This window comes from Pinus tabuliformis, chromosome J (genome assembly GCF_031772625.1).
Source record: "Pinus tabuliformis cultivar Carrire ecotype Pingquan chromosome J, CPIR1, whole genome shotgun sequence".
Classification (NCBI taxonomy): Eukaryota; Viridiplantae; Streptophyta; class Pinopsida; order Pinales; family Pinaceae; genus Pinus; species Pinus tabuliformis.
The window spans coordinates 214,620,997-214,642,414 of NC_142295.1; the positions used below are offsets into that span (position 1 = coordinate 214,620,997).

At 41.7% G+C, this 21,418-nt stretch overlaps 1 protein-coding gene across 3 annotated transcripts in view; it reads left to right on the top strand.

Moving 5' to 3' along the window:
- The window catches only part of CYCH;1 (cyclin H;1), a 321,281-nt gene that overhangs the window by 97,466 nt on the left and 202,397 nt on the right, over positions 1–21,418 (top strand). For all 3 annotated transcript variants that reach the window (XM_089377498.1, XM_089377500.1, XM_089377499.1), the window contains exons 6-7: positions 18,177–18,297; positions 18,426–18,494. In XM_089377498.1, the coding sequence (XP_089233624.1) occupies positions 18,177–18,297; positions 18,426–18,494 (190 nt within the window). The remainder of the gene's footprint in view (positions 1–18,176; positions 18,298–18,425; positions 18,495–21,418) is intronic.

Here is a 21,418-nt window from a genome sequence, read left to right on the forward strand (position 1 = left end):
AGACCTACGCAGTGCCCAATCATCTTTCTCAACTAGGAAGGATCGATGCTGTGGCCAGGAGGTGCAGATTCAGCCGTTGCGGGATTGTGTAGAGCCTGAAATGCTTAGTTCCTTCAGTTGCCAAGGCTTGGGGAGTTGTGGGCAGATTGTGGTTGAGAAGTTGGTGGGGTGTTGTTTCTGTTTGTGGAGAACAATACCTAAGGGGACAAAACCAAGGTACAGGGAGTTGCTACCTTGATAGATTTCTAGCCAAGAAATCCATATCCAAGTTGGAGTTGTAAGGTGGATTGGAAAGGAGCGGTTTGATATTTGGCGGGAGGATTTCCAGTAGGGAAATTAGGACTTAGAGGGAGATTACCAAGAGGGAAGTCGAATTTCAGAGAGAGTCCAGAAGAGGAGTTGAAATGGCAGTGAATAAACTGAGGGATCAGGACAGGTTGGACGAGGCTTTCAACTTTTGTCATTTGAAAGGCCAGGATCTTGGCTGTCCTAGATCGACATCGCATTAAGGACTTTGCCTTAAGAACCATGGCTATCCTGGTCGACCTAGTTGAGAATGAAAAGTATGAGGATGCAATGGCGAGGGCGAAGTGCATGATCCTTGACGGGGTCAACGATCATGTCGTTCCACATATCGTTGAAAAGAACACGACAAAGGAGATACGGGATACTTTGAAGACCTTGTATCAAGGCTCTTCCGTGCAGTGGAAGATGCTATTGGAGAATCAGCTGCGGTCGTATCAGATGCAGAAGGGAGAGTAGATAGGTTCGTTCCTTCTCAGATTGCAGGAGATTCGTGACCAAGTTACTTTCGTGGGGTCTACACCGGATCCAGAGTTCATGGTGAGGACTGCCCTGAATGCAGTCTCCGAGGAGTGGGAGACATTTGTCCAAAGTATTTTGGGTAGGGCTACTCTTCCAGGTTGGGAGGAGATGTGGGCAGCTCTTTGTCAAGAAGAGATCAGGAGGTTGACCAAGGCAGGGTGTAGTGGCAAGGGAGGTCGAATCAAGAAAGAGGAGGAGGATGCAGCTCTAGCTTCTGCGAGACAACAAGGGAAGAGGTAGAAGAAGGACATCTCCAAGGTGTAGTGCTTCCACTGCGGGGAGCTGGGACATTATGCATCCCAACGTCCCAGGAAGAAAAACAAGGGAGAGGCTTCCGATTTTAAGGCAGCTCCAACTAAGGCGGAGAAAGAGGTCGAGACTGATGATGACTATGCCATGAGTACTCATGCACCTCTAGAGAAGAGGTGGGGAGACATCGAGTTGTAGTCAGGAGGACTACAAACTAGGGGCAAGATCCTTGAGGTGCCCAAACTCTTGGATCATATCCGGCTACGGGAGCCCTTAACGATAGTAGCAGAATGACAAAGGTCGGGTGGAGCAAAGTGTAGTGGAGCAACAAGGCAGTGCTTGGGTGCAGAAATTTGAGGTAGTGCAGTGGAGGGTGCAGCAGTGCGAGAGACACAGAGCTGTATGCAGCAACGCAGTGGCAACAGAGGGAGCATAGGATAGCAGTAGAGGCAGCTTCAGTTTCACTTGGCTTTCAGACTGACCAGGATGTCAGTATTTGGGAGAAGGTAGTTACCTACTTCTCGGTAATTGAGTTGCAGTGTAGCAGTTAGCAGTGGCAGTGCTAGGGTCTGCATGGGCAACATATTGAGAGGGTGCTAGTGTACAAATGTAGCAGTGACAATGGCAGCGTCATGGGCAACAGTACAAGAAGCAACAATGTAAATGATGTGAGGCAATAAGAGAAGCATCAACATAGGTACCGGTGTGGAGGATCAGTGTGATGTTTAAACATTACTATAGCACATTCCTCGCTAAGAGGAAGTGTTGATTTGTGGTAGCATTGGATGTGCTCTAGCCATGAAAATTGGTGGAGAGGCCAAGGCACATAAGATCTCCAAGACCCATAAATGGTTTGGGGAAATTCCTCTTGGTTGGAGAGATATTAAAATAATTAATATTTTTAATGGGGTTCTTAAGTCTAAACTTAGGAAAATTTAAATATTAATGGGTACTAATATAAAACTAGGTGAGAATGTTCTAAATGATATAGATAAAGCGAAATCTAATCTTAGCCGTCGATTAGGGACTTAATCTGGGCCGTTGAATCGTCAACAGGAAAAGTATAAGAGGAGGCTTGAGGGTTAGTTGGAGATACACCAAATTGATCAGTCTGTTTGATTTTCTGGAGCAAGGTTTGCTGAGAGAACCGAACCAGTGATCTGTTGCAGCGAGGGGCAGTTCGACACGAGGTCGAGAATACATAGCAGAGAGGTAGAGATAGTACCAAAGAGACAGTGCAAAGCCTGGAGACGTTGATGCAGAGGCAGCTGGGAGCTATGCAAAGGTTGAAGAGGCCAACGTGGGTGAGGCAGAGGGTCTGAGAGTTGACGTAGAGGCTTCAGTAGCTGCACAGAGGCTAGTAGAGTTGGCGCAGGGCCAAGAGGTAGTGCCAGAAGAATTTTTGTGGGGCAGACTGAGTGTTGGTGAGCTGGGAAGGGTGACGCAGTCCCTGCAGAGTGACGCAGAGCAACAAAGAAGCTTGGAGCAGCTTTTGCTGTGCAGCTAAGGAGCTGCCATTGTTGCTGTGGGATCGTTCATTCGGTGTTTGATCAGCGAAAATATCTGTCTCCGAGGAGAGGTACTTTTGCTGAGGGCATTCTCTGTTGGGTGAGCCATTTCTGGCACCCTAGTTGTATTCAGAAACTGCATAATAATAAAACCCTCATATCTGTTGCACCGGTTTTCCCGCATTGGGTTTTTCCGTGGACGATTGTCCAAAAATAATGGTGTCCCTTGTGTGTTTGTCTTAGGTATTTCAGTTGTTGATCTGTATATGAGTTAACACTGCATTTGTGTTTATTTTCGGTATTTATATTTATAAATATCTTGTTAATGAAAAGAACAAGCAGGAGAAAATAAATCAAATAATGCAGTAGGGATTTCTGACGTGTCAGACTTAGAAATTTCAACACTTTATATTAAAAAAGATTATTTTCCATGAGGATGCTTCCTTGGGGTTTATGGATGTGTGCCTTATGCCCCCAATATCCCAAGGATGCCTAGAAGTCTCTCAACCTGCATAGTCAGAAAGTTTATTTTTCCTTTCCTCTATTCATTTATAACGTCCCACTTCCTTCAAAAGTATTAGACAATTATTAAGAAACTTGAGAGAAGAATTGTAGTTACAAGAGAAGAGTTTGTGTCATGATGACAAAAAGTTTGTTCTTGATATTTTCTATATTCTTGGTGGGGTCCTGTGCAATTGTACTTTGTGTTTCTTCATGAAATATTGGGTACCTGTTTTTTCCTAGCCTAAGTTGCATTAAAATGGATATGGATATGGGGATGAGAAGGAAATAGATACAACAATTTTTCTGAAAATCTTGATGTGGCACGGTGGTGAAATGACACACTCACGTGCATGTTCACACACATACATATTGTTGCCACACAATCTAGCAGGGCCCTAGGAGGGGAACCTATGGGACAACAACTAGGCAAAATGACGACAATTGGAAAAAGACCCACTGTCGCCTCAGTCAATGTCCCTTGCTCTTTATGGACTTTCACTGATGGGAGGAATCTTAGTAGGAGAGGAATCACTCGAAATAGGAAGGCTCAATGATCTATGTGTGAAGTGATTCCAGTAAGCCCTTTCTAGGAGAGGCACAAAATGGTTCAATGCTTCAAAGAAGCTAAAAGGCTCTCCAAGAAAGACCTAAGATAGAGACCAAGACCTAGGCCTTGGAAGTTTGCAATGATGATAGGTATTTTTGCTACGCAAACTAGCAGGCCTACTGAATAGGCAAGAGCTAGAGGGCACAACAACACCCTGGGACAAAGGCTTACTATCACCATAGCCTAAGTTCCCTTCTTTTCTCAGATTTTCACCGATAGAAGGAGTCTCGGTGTCCCTCACTTGTGATAGATATGTCTAGGACATATTTGAAGTGAGGCAAGGTGGCTCATTTAATGGAAAGGTTCAATGAAAGTATGAGTTTTGGGAGAGGCTAGGAAGACTTTCCAAGAAAAACTTCTTGAAAGCAAGAATACATGAGACCTAGGGTTGATATATTCGATGATACATGAGTTCATCCAAGGCCAAGGTAGATGAGAGAAAATGCTATGAATGATATACTTCAACAAGTACTAAAGCACAAGCCTTCAGAGAATCCCCAAGTTGAAGGATTAGCACCTAGGGTTCTCTTTTGATGCAATGGCTTGGGCATCAAAATTTTGTGAAGAATTTAACGTGAGAATTGCCTCAAATTTGGATATTGCTAGAGGAAACATTAGTGCAGAAGGCTGCCCAAACAGTTTAGCAAAAGCTTCTCTCTAATGCAATTCACATCAAGCCCTAGAGAGGCCTCCTTATCCTTAAAGGGACAAGGAAAATGAGCGAGGAAGAGGTGAAAAGAAGGGTGATTCGTTGAATCAAAGGTGATCACCAAGGATTTAGGACCAGTCCCTAGCTATTGGGAGAATTGGAGTCAAAATGATCTTGATTTGGGAATTTCTCTCTTGAACGAGACATAGAATTAGCTTCACTAGCCCTAATGCAAGCAACTACATGGCTATTCTAGAAATTTATACTTCGTTGGCAATAATTAATGGAGTTTCAAGGATGCAATATGCAAAATAACCTCTAGGAACATTCATTCATTCATTATCCATGAATAACACTTGCAAAATTTCAAATAGCTTCAATGTTCTATCAAAATTTCATTAATTGGGCACATTAAAGTCCATAAGACAAGATTCCATGCATTAGACATTCATTAGATCAGAAATATAACATAAAAGGCACTAACAAGACAATGAAGAATATATCCATCAACAAGAATCCAAAGAGAAAGTCCAAGAGAGATAGCGAAGATTTTCCAGACATCAAAATGCATTTAATTCATCCAAAAAACTCAAAAAATTGCAAGCCGAAAATCTCTAATGAGCTAGCCGAAAATCTCAAGTGTGATGAGTAGAATGAGGCTAGGCCTCATCTATTTATACACGATATAAGAGTTCAAAATGAAAAGAGGGAGCCCCTGCAATGCCTAAAACGTCTAGTAACCCACCCATGGTTACAAGCCAACCATGATAGCTCATAAAATAAGTCGAATAAGCATTCTTAGGGCCACGCTAGGTTGACGTGGAAGCCTAGAATGGTAACGTTGAGGCCTCATGTGCTAATGATGAGAGTGAGGGCCTAAAAAATGGTGAATAAGAGGGGGGATGCCCTCCAAATGATGCAAATCATCTCCAAACCCCAATTTAGGTTCTGTGGGCTCTAAATGGGTTTCATAGGTCGCCAAATGGCTCAAGATCAAGTCGATGCTCCATCAATGAGGGCTAGAATATGACACATGCCCTCCCATGTCTCCTCGGGAAAGACAAAAACCTCCTTTGGGCCCTGGATCAACGACCATGTATCGGGTGCAATGTGTAGCCTGCTGGGCAACATGGTCCAACGTCCAAGTGCATCATCATCTTTGTATAACTAGGGCATGAACAAGCAATGTGGTCGTGCTAAAGAAGCCCATGGTGTGGCAACCAATGCTTTGTATGGTTGGAGGCCCATGGTTCTCAACGCTCACCCTACAAGTGCCATTATGACCCTCTAGAGGGCTTGGATCCTGTATAGGGACGCTAAGTCCAAGATGAAAATCCACCTGCAATCCTGTATAAGATCCAATGCATCTCCTCATCTTCTAGTAAGTAATCCATTAGTGCAATTGAGTAAATAAGCTTGCTAATCAGGGGCAAAAGTGGACACTTCATAGTGGCATGCCCTTCCAAATGGTGCTTTAGACAAGTACTAATGTTACCTTCCTTGACAAGAAAGGTTAGTGGAGGACCTTGTTAGGTGGTTTCAACTTTCAACCTCTAAGGGAGAGACAGGTCCATGGTACATCCATCAAATGGCAGGGGTCACGTGAAATAGTGATGGAATGAAGTGGGGGCAATAGGGGAGGCTCCATGCCATGGTACAAGCGTAGCTATGATGAGGAAAGCCCATACCTTGGGTGTATGAATGTAGGGCCGAGCAATCGTGGTACATGAGTTACCTTGACCTTTGTTTTTTCACCCTTCTTTATATGCCCTTTTCCTTTTATTGATTTTTCTTCATTTTTATTGCTCAAGGCTCAAGCTGATAAGAGCATGATGTGTAAGATGTAGCAGTGATTACCCCCTTAAGGCGGGGCAGTTCATCGCCCACCAGGGGTTGGGATAATCATGGGTTCCTTAATGATGAGAGGGGCACTTATAGGGGCCCTAGGAACTAGGGTGATGGGCATAATGATAAAGGGTAGAGTTCATGTTTGGCTTTTGCCCACGTGCTAAATTTTATTGTCCCGACCATCTTTTGCATTTTGTGATACATTTTTTGTTGTATGTGGCCATATTATGAGTTTTTCTTTTTAGCTGCATCAATCTCTGGGGCATTGTTCCAGGCCTGACCCAAGGTGTGGACAAGGGGAGGGGTATGTTAACACCTTGTGGACCCATATGGGGAAAATGTGAAAAGGGCTTATAATGAGCAGAGGGAGGGAGATATATGGTATTGGGAAGCGAGACCACGTAACTAAAATCAGGGTTTCCCATGTAGTGCCACTCCTAAAGCTAGTAGCCAATAAAGGAGATCCCACAAGTCTAGGATTCAAGATTAACCCTCAAGTTGAGGTAAGGGAAGAAGAGTACAATCAAAACCTTTCTTTTCACCGAATCCCCCCACTAATCCATGCTCAAGTGTGCCCAAGAAAAGCAAACATACACACCCAATTACATAATGGAAAATCATACCTTCGGGGTTGGATGGCCCACCTTCAAATATATGATCATAACAGATGAGAGAGGACATAATGGCTGGTTTAGGTGGCGGATAATAGTAGCACATCAAGCTATTAGATGGTTGCAAGGGGTTGCTGGCCGCCTGCTGAAGACAAATTTAGGATAAAATTTCTCTTATACGGGTCACCCACTGGTGGTGGGTAATAGGTATGCCTAGAGTCAAGGCTCCAAAGTTGAGATATGACCTCTCAAGAAGCTTGCGAAATGATTTGAAACCTCAAATAAGCTTGTCGTTCTTCTTGAGAGATTGAGTAAAAGCTTAGGCTAGACCTAGGGTTTTAGGGATAATTGCGGGAAGAAATTCTTCCAAAGTATTCACTAGGTCAAGGTAAGAGAGAGGAAAGATCTCTTCAGATCTATTCCACCGAATACTAAGCTCATATGACCCTCAAAAAGGGTACCTTATCCAAGGAAAATGAACTAGATTTCCCTTTTAGGGCACACCTAGGGCACAAAGATTTATGGAGAGTTCACCGTGAGAACTCAACCAAAATTTGAGATCATTAAGAGAAAACACAAAGGAAGAGTTCTATCTGAATGGTGTTTCGAAATTTTCACTCCAATAGAATTCGTAGGATGCCTTAGCTAGTCGTCCTATAGAGAGGGGCCAAAATTTTTGGGAGAAGAAAAGAGATGGAAAAGAAGGGTGATCACCAACTTTTCCTAGACCAATGATTTGGATCTTGGGGGGAGGCCACCAAGATCTGAAAAATTGAAATGCTAGAAGAAAAGAGAAGAACACATAATAACAAAACCACAAAGTTTTTTATTTTTATTTTATTAAAATAGATAAAACTGTAAAGGCTATAGTGTGGTGGACAATTTGTCCTTTTACAAAATGTGATTTTTTACTAATAACGTTTTTTGGTTACAATACCATAGGTAAATTCCATGGGTGGGTAAATACCATGGGTGAATGAATACCATGGGTAGATGTCACAATACCATGGGCAAATACTATGGGTGGATGCCACTTACAATACCATAGGTAAATTCCATGGGTGGATGAATAACATGGGTGGATGCCACTTACAATACCATAAGTAAATTCCATGGGTGGATGAATAACATGGGTGGATGAATACCATGGGTGGATGCCATTTTCCTTTCGGATCAATCAACGTGTAATCCTTGGGCTATGGAGTCTTAAGATGATTCAAGATTTGCCAAAAACGTCTTAAAGGAGGCTAAAGAATGGATGCCCTAACAACCAAGCATTAACATTTACCCACCCAAGATCTATGGATTTTCCTGGAAGAAAAACAAAATTCATCCACTAGGAACATTCATCTATTGTCATGCAATGAGTAGCGTATGCAATTGCCAATGAAAATAACCTTTACAATGATATTCAATAAACTAGGGAACAATAACATTCACTAGTTGAAACAATTCCATACATTAGACATTACTCAAGAGAAAATATTCAACATTAAGTACTTACAAGATGACAATGAGATATATCCAACCATAGAAAAATATGCAGCTCTAATAAAGATCAAAATTTTAGCTTCCAAAGATATTGAAATGCATCAAAGAGGCTCAAATTCATCCAAGAAAAAAGGTGTGAATGTCTTTTACAAGAGAAATCTAAGTGATGATGTTGCTCTCTCACAATGAGAGTGAGTTCTATTTATATGACACCTTTAGAGGCCAAATTCCTATTCTAAAGTCTGTAACATTATTTTAATGTGCAAAATTAAGGCCTTGGTGACAAGCCCACCAAGTAGCTTCAAAGATTAGGAATAAACCATCCAATAGCAGGCTGAAATGATGACATCATGATGGAGTGAGGCTGTTGGAATGCCACATTGAGTCACTTAAGTGCCAAAGTGAGAGAGAGGGCTCCATAAATGATGCACAAGGGGATGACCCCTTAGTGTCCATATAAGTCATCATGTGGTGCTCCAAAGTAGCTCTAGGGCAGAAATGTTGATTTGGGGTAGCATCGGATGTGCTCTAGGCCTCAAATTTTGTAGGGAGGCTTGGGCATATGTATTCTAAAGAACCCAGAAAGCATTTTGGGAAATACCACCCAAAGATGATTTTATTAAAATAATTAATATTTTTTTAATGGGACCCAAGTCTAAACTTAGGAAATTAAAAATATTAATGGGTATTAATCTAATTATGGGTGTAACTTCTAGAAGAAGACAAAGATCAAGCCAAAATGATCTGAAATTTTGATTAGGAGTTAATCTAGGATGTTGGTTGTCCAACAGAAAGATACAAGGGGTTTGAAGGTAATTTGGAAAACACACCGAGAGATCGAATTTATGAAGTGAGAAGTTCTCAGGAGGAAACTTGATTGAAGAGATTTCTTGCAGTTGAGGGGCAGGGATAGCATCCAGAGAGAGATTTTCTCAGCCAGAGAATCATCAGCAGAGAGAGGCAGAGAGTGATCCAGTAGCCCAGACGCAGAGGCTGACGCAGGGCCACGAAGGGCCATGCAGAGGGTGAGAGAGAGTTCGAGATTTTGCTGAGGAGAGTCAGTTTCAGAAGCCGGGAGTTGGGGTGTGAGACCGGGAGACTGAGAGCAGAGACTCCGAGCAGCAAATCAATCAACAGACTGGGTGACGTAGAGCCTAGAGAGGTTGACGCAAAGATTGCATGAGGACTGCGTAGAGCAATGTAGGGCCTACCAGAGGCACTTCATTCAGTAACTGGGATTTTTCTCAGTGATTGTGTGAGGTAATCTCACAAATATTTCTGCCAATATTTCTCTCTCTGTAACTGAATAACCTGAGAGGTATTTAGAGATGTAGACAAAATTTGCTACTGCTTAATAATAATAAACCCTCAGAACTACTGCACTGGTTTTCTCGCTTCGGGTTTTCCCGGGGACATTTGTCCAAAAATAACGGTGTCCATTGCTTTGTATTTTCTTTCTTGCTCAGTCTCTTATTTCCTCATAATAATTAATTAAGTGAAGGATGCAGTGTATGTATTACGATATTTGCCGTGGGAAACAACAAGTAATTTGTTTAAAGGAAATTAACAAATAGGAGTAATATCATCAGTTGCTATAGTAGGGATTTTGGTTGGGGAATTTTCACAACAAATACTAGTCTCTTGGGTCTCTTGGTGAAAGATAAGCATGTAGAATGCTACAAATGAGGGCATTGATGATGGTGCTTTCCACCCATGTCTCAAGGGTGAGACAAACCTCCTCTAGGCCTTGGATCAACTGCCAAACCATGTGTACACTACTAAGCCATCTGGGGCAACGTTGGTCCAAGTGCATCATCTCACGAATAATGTGGGGCAATGAACAAGGTGCTGAGGGTACCCATGAGATGAAATAATGCTCTATGACATGATGGAGTCCCGTGGCTCTCAACGCGTCCCCAAGAAGTGTCAATATGATCCTCTAGTGGTCTTGGGCCCATGATGAAACCACCTGCCAATTACGTATAAGATCCAATGCGTCTCCTCACCATCAAGTACAATAATTCATTAGTGCATTAAGTGAACCAAGCTTGTTAATCCATTTCACAAATGAGACTTCATAATGGGCTTCCCTTCCAAATTTGGGGCTTTGAGCATGTAATAGTGTTACCAACTTACCTTCCTAGGTAGGAGTGGCTAATAAACAACCCTATTAGGTGTTCCTAGCCCCTAAAGGGAAAGACATGTCCAAGGTACATCCAATAAGTGATATGGGTCAAGTGGACAATGATGAGGTGGATTGGGACATAGGGGTCTCAAGGCCAAATGCCATGGGTTTAAGGGTGGTAATGATGAGGGATGTCCACACATGTGGGTGTATAGATGTAGGAGGGAGAAATTGTGGTACATGAGTTACTCAACCTTTGCTTTTCCACCCTTCATTTTCATTTTGCCTTTTTATTGATTTTTCTTTTATTGTATTACTCGGGGCTCCAGGAGATGAGAGCATGTTGTGTACGATATAAGCAGTTATTACCCCCTTAAGTGTGAAAATTTATGAATCTTTACAAACAAAAATCCTACTGCAGCCACTGGTTTAGCATCTCCTACTTGTTATTTCATTCAACAAGTTATTTAATTTATAAACAGTGATGAAAAACACTACTGCAGACTACACTGACATACAGATCATAAACTGAAACAATAGATGAGACAAACACACAAGGGACATCGTTATTTTTGGACAACATGTCCCCAAAAAAATCCAATGCGAGAAAACCGGTGCAATAGATAGAGGGTTTGTATTATTAAGCAAGCAAAATCTGAGTACAACAGGTTACCTCTCACACCGGCTAACCTTTCAGAGAAATTACGGCAAGAAGAAATACATATGAGGGTTTATCTCGTTCTCCAAGTCACAATTGATCCACTGAGTGGCTTGACTCTGACAAACATTGCGAAATCCCAATGCAATCACTGCTTGGGCTAGCGTATTGTCTCTAGGAGACTGCATCACCCCTTTTGCTAGATTGATTTGCTGGAGGAAGACTACTGTTCAACCCTCCTGGCTGAGAACCTTGCTTCTCCAGCAAAATCTCGAACTTCTGACGAATATCCTGCACTGCCACTGCAAGAGACCCTCTTGGCCTGTGTCAGCACTGCGTGAGCCCCTTCCTGAGCTGCATAGGCCTCTGCGCTGCCTCTCTGATGCTACTGCTGCTGCTCTGCCCAATACACTTTGGCTCAGAATTCCTTTCCGATCCAAATCTCTGCTTCTGCCCCTCTCACTGCAACTCAGATCTTTAGTTCGATTTTCTCAGCAAACCACGCCCCAAAAAAATCGAACTGATTTGATCAACTTGGTGTATCTCCAACTGACCCTCAAGCTTCTTCTTATACTTTTCCTGTTGATGAATCAACAGCCGAGATTAAGTCCCTAATCAACGACTAAGATTAAAACAGACTTGATCCTCGTCTCTTAGAAGCTTTTCACCCATATTTTTATTAATACCCATTAATATTTTTATTTTCCTAAGTTTGGACTTAGGAACCCCATTACAAATATTAATTATTTTAATAACTCACAATCTGGGTGGAATTTCTCCAAATGATTTCTGAGTCTTAGAGATCTTATCTATTCTAGCCCCACCACAAAATTTCGGAGCTAGAGCACATCCGATGCTACCCCAAAATCAAAACTCCCTCTTAGCAAGGAATGTGCTCTAACAATACTTCCAATAGAAGCATCACACTGATCCATGGCATTGGTCCTCTATGTTGTTGATGCTTGGCCTGCTGCCCTTCATCCACTGCACAACTGCATCATGTATTGCTGCCCATGACACTGCCATTGCCACTGTTGCATCTATACTACAGTTCCCTCTCAAAATGCTACATCTTGCTGCCCATAACATTGCCACTACTAATTGCTGCACTGAAACTCAGTTGTTGAGAAGTAAGCAACTGAAAAGCCACCCAAAAAGCTAACATGTTGGTCAATCTAGATGCCTTGTGATGCTGAAGCTCCCTCTGCTGCTAATCTGTGTTGGCCCTCTGCTGCTACTGCGTTGCTGCAATCTGCACTGTGCCTTCCGTACTGCTGCAACCTCCATTATGCTGCTTCAGACTCCGGCAATCTAGCTCTGCCATTGTTGGTCCATCATCCCTCGCACCAACTGACTCTCGTCATTCTGCTGCTGTTGTTAAGGGCTCCCGTAGCCATATGTGATCCAAGAGTTTAGGCACCTCAAGGATCTTGCCTCTCATGTAGTCCTCTCGACTACAACTCAATATCGCCCTACGTTTTCTCTAGAGGTGCATGAGCACTCATGGCGTAATCCCGTCATTGTCCTCGTTGTCGGCTTTCGCTGGAGCAGCGTTTGAGTTAGACTTCTCTTCCTTGCCCTTCTTCTGAGGGCACTGAGCGGCGAAATGTCCCAGTTCCCCACATTTGAAGCATCTAACTTTGGTTATGTCTTTCTTTTTCCTCTTCTGTTGCCCTGGCTGTCCCGCTGATGCGAGAGCTGCATCCTCCTCTTCCTCCTTCTTGACTCTGACTCCTTTGCCGCTACTTCTTGCCTTGGTTAACCGCCTAATCTCTTCCTGTTGAAGAGCTGCCCACATCTCTTCTCAACTGGGGTGAGAAGCCCTGCCCAAGATGCTCTGGATAAAGGTCTCCTAGTCTTCAGTGACTGCATTTAGGGCAGTCCTAACCATGAACTTAGGATCTAGTGTAGACCCCACGGAAGTCAGCTAGTCTTGAATCCCTTGCAACCTGAGAAGGAAGGGATCAATTTCTTCTTCCTTCTTCATCTGATACTGTCTTAGTTGGTTCTCAAGCAACATCTTCCGTTGGACGGAAGTTCCCTCATACAAGGTGGTCAAGGCCTCCCACATTTCCCTTGTTGTTTCCTTTTCAGCAATATGTGGGACCACATGATCCTTGACCCGCAAGATCATGCACTTTGCCTTTGCGTGAGCCTCCTTGTATTTCTTGAGAGGATCGACATCAATCGGAACAACAACTACTTTCAAGGCATAATCCTTGATGCAATTCTTGTCCAAGACTGCCAGGATCCTGGCCTTCTAGATGACAAAGTTGGATGGTCCATCCAATCTGTCCTAATCCCTCAGTCCATTAACTGCCATCTTTGCTCAAACAAGTGTAGAACAGGTTCTCTTCTCCCTCTCTTGCTGTTGCCCTAGCAAGCCTTAGATCTGGATTTCTTTGGCGTTAGAAATCCTCTAAGGAACAAGTTCTTTCTAGACTCCCTCTGAGTCTTGATTTCCTTCATGGAAATCCTCCTGCCAAATAATGTCGAATCACCCCTTCTCCAATCCTCCTTTGCTGCTGCTCAGCAACTCGGACCTAGATTTCTTTTGGCAAGAAATCCGTCAAGGCAGGGACTCCCTCTACCTCGGTTTCATCTCCACAGACACTGTTCTGCACAACAGTAACAACATCCCACCAACACCACAAATCGAATATGCACTGCTCATACTGCCCCAACAACTGACTAATCTGAACCCCTCATGCTCTGTGCTGGCCCAGAGCGCTGACGCAGTCACTGCGTGAGCTCCTCTCGGCTACTGCGTCTTCTCCTCCTAGCTCAGAAAGCTGATGCAGGCACTGCGTGAGCTTCTACGTGTTAGGTCCCTACACTAGTAGTATAGGGATCTAACACGCCACTCCTTCAGCTTCTCCTCTGGCTTTGAAATAATGCTATCACTCGGGATAGTTGCCTCTCTGCAACAACTTTGCTGGATCTCTTGGCTGATGGCTTCATTGTCCTGTGATCTGCAATCCTCTGATAGCTTGTGAAAATTTCTGAATCTTTACAAATAGAAATCCTACTGCAATCACTGGTTTAGCATCTCCTACTTGTTATTTCATTCAACAAGTTATTTAATTTATAAACAGTGACGAAAAACACTACTGCAGATTACACTGGCATATAGATCATAAACTGAAACAATAGATGAGACAAATACACAAGGGACACCATTATTTTTGGACAACACGTCCTTGGAACCCAATGCGGGAAAACCCGTGCAATAGATAGAGGGTTTGTATTATTAAGCAAGCAGAATCTAAGTACAATAGGTTGCCTCTCACACTGGCTAAGATTTCAGAGAAATCACGACAGCAAGAAATACATACGAGGGTTTACCTTGTTCTCCAAGTCACAATTGATCCACTAAGTGGCCTGACTCCGACAAATACTGCGAAATCCCAACGCAATCACTACTTGGGCCAGCGTCTTGCCTCTAGGAGACCACGTCACCCCTTCTGCTGGATCGATTTGCTGGAGGAAGACTGCTGTTCAACCCTCCCAGCTCAGAACCTTGCTTCTCCAGCAAAATCTCGAACTTCTGATGAATATCCTGCACTGCCACCGCAAGAGACCCTCTTGTCCTATGTCAGCACTGCTTGAGTCCCTTCCTGGGATGCATAGGCTTTTTCACTGCCTCTCTGATGCTACTGTTGCCTCTCTGCTCGGTACTCTTTGGCTCAAAACTCCTTTCCGATCCAAATCTCTGCTTCTACCCCTCACTGCAACTCAGAGCAATAGTTCGATTTTCTTAGCAAACCATGCCCCAAAAAAATCGAACAGATTTGATCAACTTTGTGTATCTCTAATTGACCCGTAAGCCTCCTCTTATACTTTTCCTGTTGATGAATCAATGACCGAGATTAAGTCCCTAATCAACGGCTAAGATTAAAACAGATTTGATCCTCGTCTCTTAGAAGCTTCTCACCCATATTTTTATTAATACCCATTAATATTTTTATTTTCCTTAGTTTAGACTTAGGAAGCCCATTAAAAATATTAATTATTTTAATAACTCACAATCCGGGTGGAATTTCTCCAAACGATTTTTGGGTCTTGGAGATCTTATGTATTCCAGCCCCTCCATAAAATTTCGGAGCTAGAGCACATCCTATGCTACCCGAAAATCAACATTAAGGTGGGGCAGTTCATTGCCCACCAAGGGTTGGGATGTGCTTGGATTCCTTAATGATGCGAGGGCACTCATAAGACCCTAGGAAACAAGGTGCTGCTTTAATGGTAGTTTTTACATTTTCCCTTTCACTCGTAGTATGGGGGAGAAGTGGGCTATAATGGTGATGGCGATAATGAAGGGGTAGAACTCATGTTTGGCTTTTGCCCACGTGCTAATAAAGTGTGCCGACCTTTTTTTGCATTTTGTGGTATTATTTTCTTTTGTATGTGGCCATGATAGTCTTTTAATCTTGTTTTTTTAGCTGCATCAATGTCTGGGGCCACATTTTGAGGCCCGACCTAGACATGTGGACAAGGGGAGGGGGAGTACCAGTGCCTTGTGGACCTAGTGGTCATGTGGACCCAGAGAGGGATGATGATGAAATAGGGCATGTAATTTGTGGAGGGGAGTGAAAAATATGAAATAGGAAAACATGACCGCACTACTGAAATTGGGGTCTCCCAAGTAGTTCCCATCCTGAAGCTATAAGTCAATGGGGAGATCCCACGGGACTAGGGTTGAAGATTAACCCCCCATTTAAGGTGAGGGAACAAGGCTACAGTCAAAACCCTTCCTTCTTCCAAGTTACCTGATAATCATCCATACCCAATGTGCCGAAGGAAAAGCAAGCATAAGCCCCCGATAGCATAATGAAAAACATACCTTTTAGGATTGGATGGCCCACCTTCAAACATACTCTCTCGACCTACACTGGTGGCTGTCAAGGGCTGGTGGCTGCTGGATGAAGACAAATTTAGGAGAGAAACTTCTCCTATGGGGTCACCCACTACTGGTGGGTAACACATATAACCAAAGACTCAAACGTAAAAAGTATAGAGCATAATATTTCCCATGTCTGATAAAAAATGGAATGGATCTATATGGCTTGTGTAAAGGTATAAAATTATATATTTCTGTTTCCATTTGTGCTATAACTGCAAGATAGATTAGCCCAGTAGTGCTACATATTTTGTATCTAACAATGAAATGGGACAAGAACACTGCAAGAATGATGAAGTAAAAATGTCCATATTAGATAGGTTTTCAACCAAAAACAACAAAATTAGGAACTTTGTGAGGGGATAGAGATTTATGTAAATAGAAAGGTTTTCAACCAAAAACAACAAAGTTAAGTCCTTTGTGAGGGGATATAGATGTATGCAAATAGAAAATGTCTGATAATTTATTCATAGTATACAAAATTTAGTCTCTAGAATGGTAAGCATTCATGTAGACAACCAGATAATATTATGCGAAGATAGCTGTAACAAAACATGAATTGATCCAAAAAGCTGACCAGCGTTGCACATAAATAGCAATGTTGCACCAAGTTTCCGGGATGGTGGAGTGCGGGAGCTGGGAGATGCACAAGGGGGACATGTGGGAGCACCCCCAAATTTTAGGCAAATTCAGGGGGGACAAGGGGACTAGGGGTCCCCATCTCTAATATTATAAAATATAAAAATAATAATGATAAAATCACAACAGTAAAACTTCATCCCATGCAAATTAATCATTGTGCTATCCAGTGGAAATGCTATGATCCCGCATATCCTGAAATCCTGAAAATTGTTATGTCTGCTGAATTATAAATGGGATATGAAATGCTACTTTCTCTATATGAAGTTTGATGGGGTTGGAAGTTGGAACCACTCTCAGACATCGTGAAACATCCACTGAGCTGTATCCCTTATTTTTTTTCTATCTTCATGGGTTGTTGGACAAAAAAATCTGGGGATGGAGCACCCAGGCATTCCTCTTCTGTGGGAGCGGGGTGATCGGTTGCCCCCTTTTGGGAAATGCATCCCCCACAGTGTGAAAATGTTTCCCACCACAGGGGGACGTGTGGAAATGTTTCTCTAGGCTTTCCCCTGTCCTCGGAGGATGGAAAACATTGGGGGTGTGCCCCCATTGAGCAACTGATAAATGGAACAATCCAAACAGTCACCTCTCAAACATTTCACATATCTAAAGACATGCAAACTGTTAAACCCATCCTTCAAACCTTTGCTTCAGAAAGAAATCACTTTTGAGAGAAATATTAACATTGGAAAGGCTTCTCCTTAGCCTTGAATCTCTTATAAACTCAATCAGCTATGATGACTATGAGACCTTGCAGAAAACGCCAAAAACCAAACCTCATAGACAGCATACTCATACAAGATAAAATTGTTATGTTAAAAATTGAAGCACTATTACATTGGTTACCCACCGTTTCTATTGGTGACAGATAGTTGGTGTGGCCCTGTTTAATAGTACTTTCAACTTAAAAGTGCAAGTCTCAAGCCAATCATTATAGCTTGTCTTAAATCTCTTTCAAGTGTAGATTTAGGTCAATTCCTGCACGTGAAGAAAGAATATTTTCTTTCATAATCTTCCAGACTTATATGGTACGAAACTTCTTGTGGCATAGGGAAATCACTATATTCTGATGTATAACTCGTATGCTATATTCTGTTGTACTGCTCACATACAGTGTATGTATGAATGTAGTTTGTGGCAGGGAGATTGAGAAACCACAATATAAAAGAGAATGGTGGTCATTATGTTGGATGAATAAAAAAGACCTACTAAATATGGTTACATCCTTCCCTTTTTACCAGGCTTGAACAGAATGAGTCAAAGTAGTGCTTTTTCATTATGTATATATCCCAATAATTTTTCAGTTTGTTGTAGATGGCATGTGAGATCTGGTTTAATGCTCTGCAGATTGTTGAAATTGTGCAAAAGTGAGCCAAATATTATTCTTGATCAAATATGTGAGATATGTTGACGTACCAAGTACTAGAAATGAAATAATGAATTAGAAAACGAAAAGGGCAACTGGTTTTTCTAAGCATCAACTGATGAATGCATTGATGATACTATTTATGAATCTTTTGATCTTCCTACTCTCAGTAGTAAAGTAATTGCTTGAACAGGCTAACTTGCATATACACATCATGCAAGGTGGAGGAATTCCATGTTTCAGCAGAGGAGCTTGGCAAGGGTATTCAACAAGACCATCAAGTTATCTTGAGAAATGAGATGCTTGTTCTTCAGGCATGCAAACTCTTATTTAGTGTTCATTCTTGTGCTGGTAGGCTACGGTCTGTGTTTAGTTTAGGACCTAGTTTGTTGTCTAAGTTCATGATTCTTACATTTGTAACTCTGTTTCTGAATTTTTACAGAGTCTTGGATTTGATCTTATTGTCTATTCCCCATATCGCTCAATTGATGGATTTGCAGATGATATTGAGGTAAATTTGTTCATCAAAGTTGTCTTTTAGCAAGCTGTTGATTTAGGATTGCATATTTGAACACAATTTCTTTAATTTCTCTGACATTCTCATTATATGTCTTGCCGCTGAACTTTAAAATACTGGCATCACTGATCACATTTGTAGAATAAAACATACCCCATATCCCTTTTAGGTTTTTGGCTGGTGCAGTTCCCAGTATCCACTGGTGTACAATGTACCCTATATACCTGAAGAAGTTCTCTTTCTTTTCTCACCACTACTGCATCTGGGTGCATCTTTTTGCCTTAGAGTCTATACAAGACTCTTACCTCTGTGGCATTCAAACAGTCTCCTGTCCAAATAGCATGGTGCTAATGCAGAGGGAAGTGCATCATCTTCCATTTCTCATCACAGATCTGCCAGTGCTTGCACTTCTTTGTAGTTATCATGAACACTGTAATTGCCTGTACTATCACTTCTGTGCAGTTTTTGATGACTTAATGAGCAAAACTGATATAAGAGTTGTTGCCATCATTAAAACATATCCATAACTAGCTTGAACTTGTTTAGCACCTCTTTTGCCTTAAAAAATTGATACTTCCAATTATTTCTTTCACCATCTTTGCAACAATACTTATCGAGAGGATGGGATGTTTTCCGCTCATTACTACAAACAACAATCCTTAAAGCAACTTTCTCTTCAATTTTTTTTTTGAAATATGCAGCAAATCTTATTTGTCAAGGTCTTGTGATGTTTCTTGCTCACTTGACAGGCCTACATGATTTACCTGTAGTTATACAAACAGTATTAAACATTCACATACAAGATGAAGAGACAATACAAGAGATAACAAAATGTAAAACTTGATTACCTTAGGTTTTATGATATACTAGATACCAAAAAACAATGCTGTACTCTTTTAGCTGTGTGATACATAACACATAAAAAACAATACATCACAAGACTTACATCTCTACTCAGATCTGACACCTTACATATAAAATCAGGAAGAGCTTTGTACATTACAATTAAGGTCAAATTTCTATGTTGGACATCATACAATCTCTTTCCCTCTTCCTTAAGTGTCCTCCAAAATTCACACACCACGATCAATTGTGATGCTTGGTATGCCAATGACCTTCCTAGTTAATGTCCAGATACCTTTTTCTGATTGCCGTCACAGCCAAGTGTGGGTTTTTTAATCTCATGCCTTTTGGAGGCATCCCTTGACTCCTTTCCCCGAAGAATTCGTCATTTCAAATTGTTTTGTTCTCATGGATCTTGCCCCATAAACCATTGGTATGATGGCAAATTAAAATGTAAGTTATTCATTAAGTCACTGTTTTGTCCTAGCCTAAGTTGCATTAAATTGGATATGGATATGGGGATGAGGATAGCCATGAGACAGAAAAATTCAGGTTAGCATTCATCAATTAGATTTAGTCTTTTGGAAGCCTAAAAGTTAAAAAGTCATTTTAGATCATCATCACTACTATCTAATATCATTAATGATACATTCTATCAAGTCAAGGTTGTATGATTTAAACATTTAACATACTTCAATAAATATGTGCATACTACAAATATCAAAATGAGTGGCAGCCTACTATGATATTTGATGTTCCAAACTTTATTACAGATTAAGATTACACTTTATTACAGATTAAGATTACATATCATCCTGTTCATGCTCTTAGAATTGGGAACATTGCTGCCATGTACACTTGAAGATGCAATTTTCTGGTGCCTCTTCATCAAATAAATCAAGATGAGTCATGGTACTTAACATCATATACAGGTCAACTAGCTTTGGTTCCATATCCAATAGTGTGGTGGCCCTAGAATTGCATTCATCCTTATTGGATGATAGAAGATGAAGGTTGGAATGAACTTACACCAGTTTCTTAGCCATTTTTGAACCCAATCTCTTTTGCTTCAGTGATATGAAGCCATATTTACTCGAGTGCTTCTCAATTGATGAGGAACTAGAGATGTGACAAAATCTGTTAGATTAGGGTAGTAGCGGACAGGTGTTCTAGTCTCTATGATGTATAAGAGGCTAAGGAACATGAGATATCCAGAACCCAAAAAAGGTTTCGCGAGAAAAGACTTGGAGACGCCTCAATTAAATTAATTAGCCATAATTAAAATATTTCCTAACTTAGGAATAGTCGCCAATTAAAGTGAATTAATTGAGAAAGTTTGATTTTTCTCTAGAGACTTCTGGAAAAGTTAATTGACGAAGTCAAGATGATCTTAACCATTGGTTGAGATGTGATCGTGGCCGTTGAGACTCCAACGAGAGATTATAAGGGCAAGTCGAAGGGTTTGAAGAAGGCATTGATGTAGTTGTGAGTTGAGCAGTTTGACTACCTAGTTGCAGGTATCTAGCAAGTGCGCAGTTGAAGCTAGGGAAGCATCAGAGGCAGGGGATCAGAAGAGATTTGGGTGTAGGATCCTGAAGTAGATTTCCTCAGTATTTTCCAATGTTAGGGGGATAGGAAGAGGAGGCCAAATTCATCTGCAGAGGAGGCTGCTATAGCTAGTGAGAGTAGCTAGATTTCCTAGTGTGAGTTGCCGAAGGAGACCACGTTTTAGTTGCTAGACGCTGGATCTATTTTCCAGACACAAAGCGAGTGGATTCTAGAGGTAGAGGGAGGCAGGAATACTTGCTAGGAGGTGATTACGGGGCTGTACGAATTTCAAGAGAGCAACAATGCACATTTCCTAGAGGCAGTGTGAATAGCCTGAGAGAGTGCGAGTTGCCGGGAGAGGGCCAAATCAAGTAGCAGATGGAGACAAATATTCTCCAGATTATTTTTCCAGTGAGATCAATATTTTCTAGAGGTTTTCCAGTGAGGCCACCAGTTCATTGTACTCTCAAATTGTTAAGTAATAATAAAACCCTCATCTACTGCACTAGTTTTCCCTTCGGGGTTTT